Source organism: Rhagoletis pomonella, unplaced genomic scaffold (assembly GCF_013731165.1).
Source record: "Rhagoletis pomonella isolate Grant_MI unplaced genomic scaffold, Rhpom_1.0 Rhpom_scaffold_00003, whole genome shotgun sequence".
Classification (NCBI taxonomy): domain Eukaryota; kingdom Metazoa; phylum Arthropoda; class Insecta; order Diptera; family Tephritidae; genus Rhagoletis; species Rhagoletis pomonella.
The window spans coordinates 72434142-72438587 of record NW_023458557.1 but is presented as its reverse complement, the minus strand read 5'-3'; the positions used below and the strand labels follow the sequence as shown (position 1 = coordinate 72438587).

Genomic DNA, 4446 nt, shown 5'->3' with positions numbered 1-4446 from the left:
ATCAAGCAAAGCGAAGAAAGTTGTATGTGAATCAGCCTTAAGGGTTCGCAACACAACACTATCAAGACCGAACTATAATCCCAACTTTTCCCGTGAGGAATGTGTTACACTTGCTAGAGTCAGACAACGCTATTTTCCACTAAACACCACTACACCAGAATGGACCCACTCAATTGTACTTTTTGTTTGGTCAAATTGGACATTGAACACATCCTTTTTCATTGCCCAATATCCAGAACTCTCCATCCATCTAAAGCTCTGGACTGCAGCACAAGCGAAAGCATCACAATCGTCAAGAAGGCTCTATCGGCCCACAACAACATCGTGCAATGCATCTGATAGACAAAGGGTTGTTGTTGTTGTTGTTGTAGCGGCTACAACCCCGCCCAGATCGGTTGGTATCTCAGTTGTTGTCGTCAAGTTCCACTAACGACAGCCTTAGGAAGCGTGCAGCTTCTGTTGGGTTGGTCCACAAGGACAAAGCCGTTAGGGTTGACGGGTTTTCCGGGTATGCGAAGAGATTTTTCGAGTCATGTGGGGTCTTTCCGCATGCCGGACACTCATTTGGCACATCCTCATTCAATCTACTCAGGTAGGAGTTTAACCTGCTGCAGTAGCCAGAGCGAAGTTGGGCTATTGTCGTTCGTGTCTCCCGAGGCAGATGAAGCTCCGTCTCGTCTATATCCGGGGGCGGTATGCCTAGAACGGCATTCACAGGTGTTGAGTCTACATAACTCGAGACTGACTCCCTGTGAATGCCGTTCAGGGCCAGTCGGTAAGCTGACGGGTCCAGAGGTTGCTTGATGAACCTCTGGACTTCGTCCGTCAGTTCATATAGATGCCTCCTGACGTGCCTAGGCGAGGGCTCCTCTGCAAGCAGCTGTCTGTTTGGGTGGCCACTTCTGTGGCTCCCGATCAGGAACTGCTTGCAGAGCATTATGTTGTGCTCCTAATGGGGAGCATTTGTGTCTCGCTGTGGAGATGATGTTCGGGCGACATCAGGATGCATCCTGTCGCTGTCCTGAGTTGCGGTGTTCTGTACAGTCTGTAGCTTCGTCCACTGCGTCCTACTAGTCCCCGGCGACCACAATGGCGCTGCGTAGTTTAAAGCAGGCCGGCCTATTGCCTTGTATGTTGCCAGCAACGTTTCTTTGTCTTTGCCCCAAGTACTGCCGGCTAGCGACTTGAGGACCTTGTTGCGGCTCCGTACTTTATTGACAATAGCGGTTGCATGCGCAGAGAAGGAGAGCAGGCTGTCGAATGTTACTCCGAGTATTTTGGGGTTATTCACCGTCGGAATTGGTGTGCAGGGTACGAAAATAAACTGTACAAAACAATTCCCATTTGCTCATCGATCATCATATCATTTGTGGTTTTGTACAGTTTTGTACATAGTCAGAAACAAATTAGTTGCGAAATCGTACGAGTCCCGACTAGTCAGAATCAGTCAGATTTTACTGGAAATCGATCCCGTACTCGGTTCTCTGACTATTGAGAGGACAAAAAAGAGAGTAAATACCGTTCTCTCTCTGTCATAAGTTACCAGTTTTAGTCCGAGAATTTTTGCTGGTAAATTCTGGTAAATGTGTCAAACGATCAGCGACCAAATTGTAAACAAAAGAAAAGTGCACTCTGCTAATTCATGTTGAAAAGAATTTAATTACTTGTTTAAGTGAATTCTAATGAATTTGAAAGTATTTTTGGTTATTTACATGTGTGAGCTGAGTGTGTTTACATACAAAATAAGCAACAATTTACAACCAAAATTTGGAGGTTATGTTGAAGTTGACAGAAGTTACCATTTTTTACTAGAAAGCGATCCCGTACTTTTCAATGTTACTCTCTCGCTCTGAGCGAATTTTTATTTTTTGACAGTTTTACTAGTCCGAGTCCGAGGAATACGGGATTGCACCTATTGTAAGATTCACTGTCATTTTCCCCAACGAGAAACGTTTGCTTTTCGTTTGTGACAATTGTACCATATTGTACGTTTTATATGTATGCAAACGTTTCTATTACGTGAAAAATATTTTGTTCTGTAAATTTTCATATGCAATTCAATTAAAAAACATTTTTATTTTTTTTATTCATTGCAGCCATTCGTTTTGTATTTACCCTGCAGTAAATGTCGACAGTGAAACTTTATCGATTCGCTATTGACTTTGTCACCAGTACTAGTTCCAAGATATGCGACACACAATGTTATTTGCTATAGACATCTCACATGTGCTTGTCATTGCAATTCTCCAGAGGTATTGACTAAGTACTCCCTTTGGGACCATATGGCGACATTGGCACCAGAGATTCTCTACTACCTTTTAATGTTTATTGTCTACACTTTTTTATACCTTTGGGTAATACAATTAATTGAAACACAGATATGTATATTGTTGATAAAAATGTCTTGTAGATAGTTATTTTTAATAAAAAAAGGTACTTGGTTTTTGGCATATTTCTTCAAGGCTAGCTAAACCTTTCTTACAATCTAAAAAATAGTATTTGTAGTTTTTATATATTAAGTCTCATCAATTTCTTCAATCAATTCGATTTCCTCGTATTTCTCAGTCTCATTTTCTTCATCATTTCGGTTCTCCTTATTTTTTTGGGTTTTAATGCGGGTTGTTTGCTTGAAGAATTTTTTCTTCTGGCGTTGGAAAGCTGCTCTCAAAGTTGTGTCTGATGATTTGCTGAAGGTCGATATGACATCTGGTTATAAGGAGAAAATACGTTGTTATTAAAAACTAATACGATTTAAAAATTAACCGTAGTAAAAAAAATTGTGTACCTATAATTACGGAAAATACATTGCATAAATCTCGTAGTCGTTTCTTTCCGCTGATTCCGTCAACATTATAGTTTATTATTATATTTTGGCCAAATATTTGATGTAAGTTTCGCTCTGCATTGCCAGCAATAAGATGTTGCATTTGTCGCTTCTAAAAAATTTTTAAATTGAATAACTTGTGCTAATTCTATTTTCCAGCTACGGTATACACTTACATAAGGATCCGCATTAGTAGCTAAAATATTGTCAAATTCCTTTAATTTTTCATCTGAGTTTATAGGAAAAATGCTCATAATGTTTTCCACTGCAACATTTTGGGAAAGAAGACGGTCCAACAACACTTTGTGCTCCGCCAATATCTCGATGATAGTGTTCTGTTGCTTTTCAACGGTATCTGAAATAATAAATAATAGTATTATGCAGTGAACACTAATCAAAACAAAGCATATTTTGACTACATATTTGATTTTAAAAGTCTTTAAAGCAACATACCTTTATATACTTCAAGCTTTTTTGAAATTTCACGACAGCCAGGACAATTTGTAGTAGCGAAATATTTTAGTTTTCCTTTTGAACATTGAGCCCGCTCGTTCGACATTTTTCTGGAAGGCAGCTGTGTAAAATTGGCATAATTATGAAATCAGACTCAAAAGGTAAGCACACAAACTTGTATTCAATATCTTTAATTGCGAATTTTTCTACTTCTCCTAAAGCTAAATTTGTTTTGAATATACCCAATTCGCAGGAATTTACGGGTTGTTCAAAAAAACTCGTGAAAAGCAATAAGCGTCTTGCTTTAACATAAATTTCGTCTTCTTTTATGATTTTTTCGATTTTTACAGGGATATCTGATACCACAGAACATATTTTATTATGTTCGTTGCAAGATATGAAGCAATCATTCACAAAAGCTCCTACTAGTATGCCTCCTTCGAACTTAAATTTCTTTTCCATGGGTGCTACATATGATTTTTGCTTTTCCCTTCGAACAATTTGTTGAAGAATCGAAGATGGTTTCCGGACATGACTTTTCAAAATTTGGAGTTTGTTTTCGAAATCGTAAGCCGAAAACGATGAAAGGGTACCATAAATTTGTGTACAAGAAGTCACATGCAGTAGACTATGAATGTTGAAAGAAACGCTATTTTCACCAAATACAATAGGGAAATTTTCTACAAACAGTTGAATCATATCGTTAGCTTCTGTTATATATTTGTTTACATGCCGCGGATTGCTTAGTAGTCTATAAGCACAGTGCAATAGTAAAAATTCATAATAAATATTTTCATGTACCTTGTTAAAAAGCACAATGGGACCTGTGTAATGGGCTGTTTTTGCTTACGCGTAAAAGCACATTTAGCGCATTTAGCTCTAAATGCTACTGTAAATGTACATTTATCCATACAAAATTCGTCACCTAAATGCAACTCCATTTTTGCATTAAGAATCTAAATGCTAAAAGCAAAACTGTGATCTTCCAACATTTCCACGATTCGAACATGGTTTAATGAGAAAAAGTGGCAACATTGCATTTTCGAGTATATAGTGGCTAGCTGCGTTTCAGTGATCGCCGATCGAGATTTCATTTATTATTTTACATTATTTGGATAAAGAAAAGTTAAGAAAATTCAATATCGATGTGATGCTGATAGAAATCTGGA

The 4446-nt window shown here is 38.1% G+C and overlaps 1 protein-coding gene across 1 annotated transcript; it reads right to left on the bottom strand.

Annotated features, from left to right (window-relative positions):
* Positions 1 to 2383: 2383 nt before the first annotated feature.
* On the bottom strand, positions 2384 to 4103 carry LOC118735493. The gene is made up of 5 exons (XM_036465289.1): positions 4079 to 4103; positions 3278 to 3398; positions 3001 to 3179; positions 2786 to 2936; positions 2384 to 2706 (listed from the first exon to the last, which is right to left on the bottom strand). The coding sequence occupies exons 2-5, from the start codon at positions 3381 to 3383 to the stop codon at positions 2516 to 2518; spliced, it is 627 nt and encodes a 208-aa protein (XP_036321182.1). The 5' UTR covers positions 3384 to 3398; positions 4079 to 4103; the 3' UTR covers positions 2384 to 2515.
* Between the last annotated feature and the right edge of the window lie 343 nt (positions 4104 to 4446).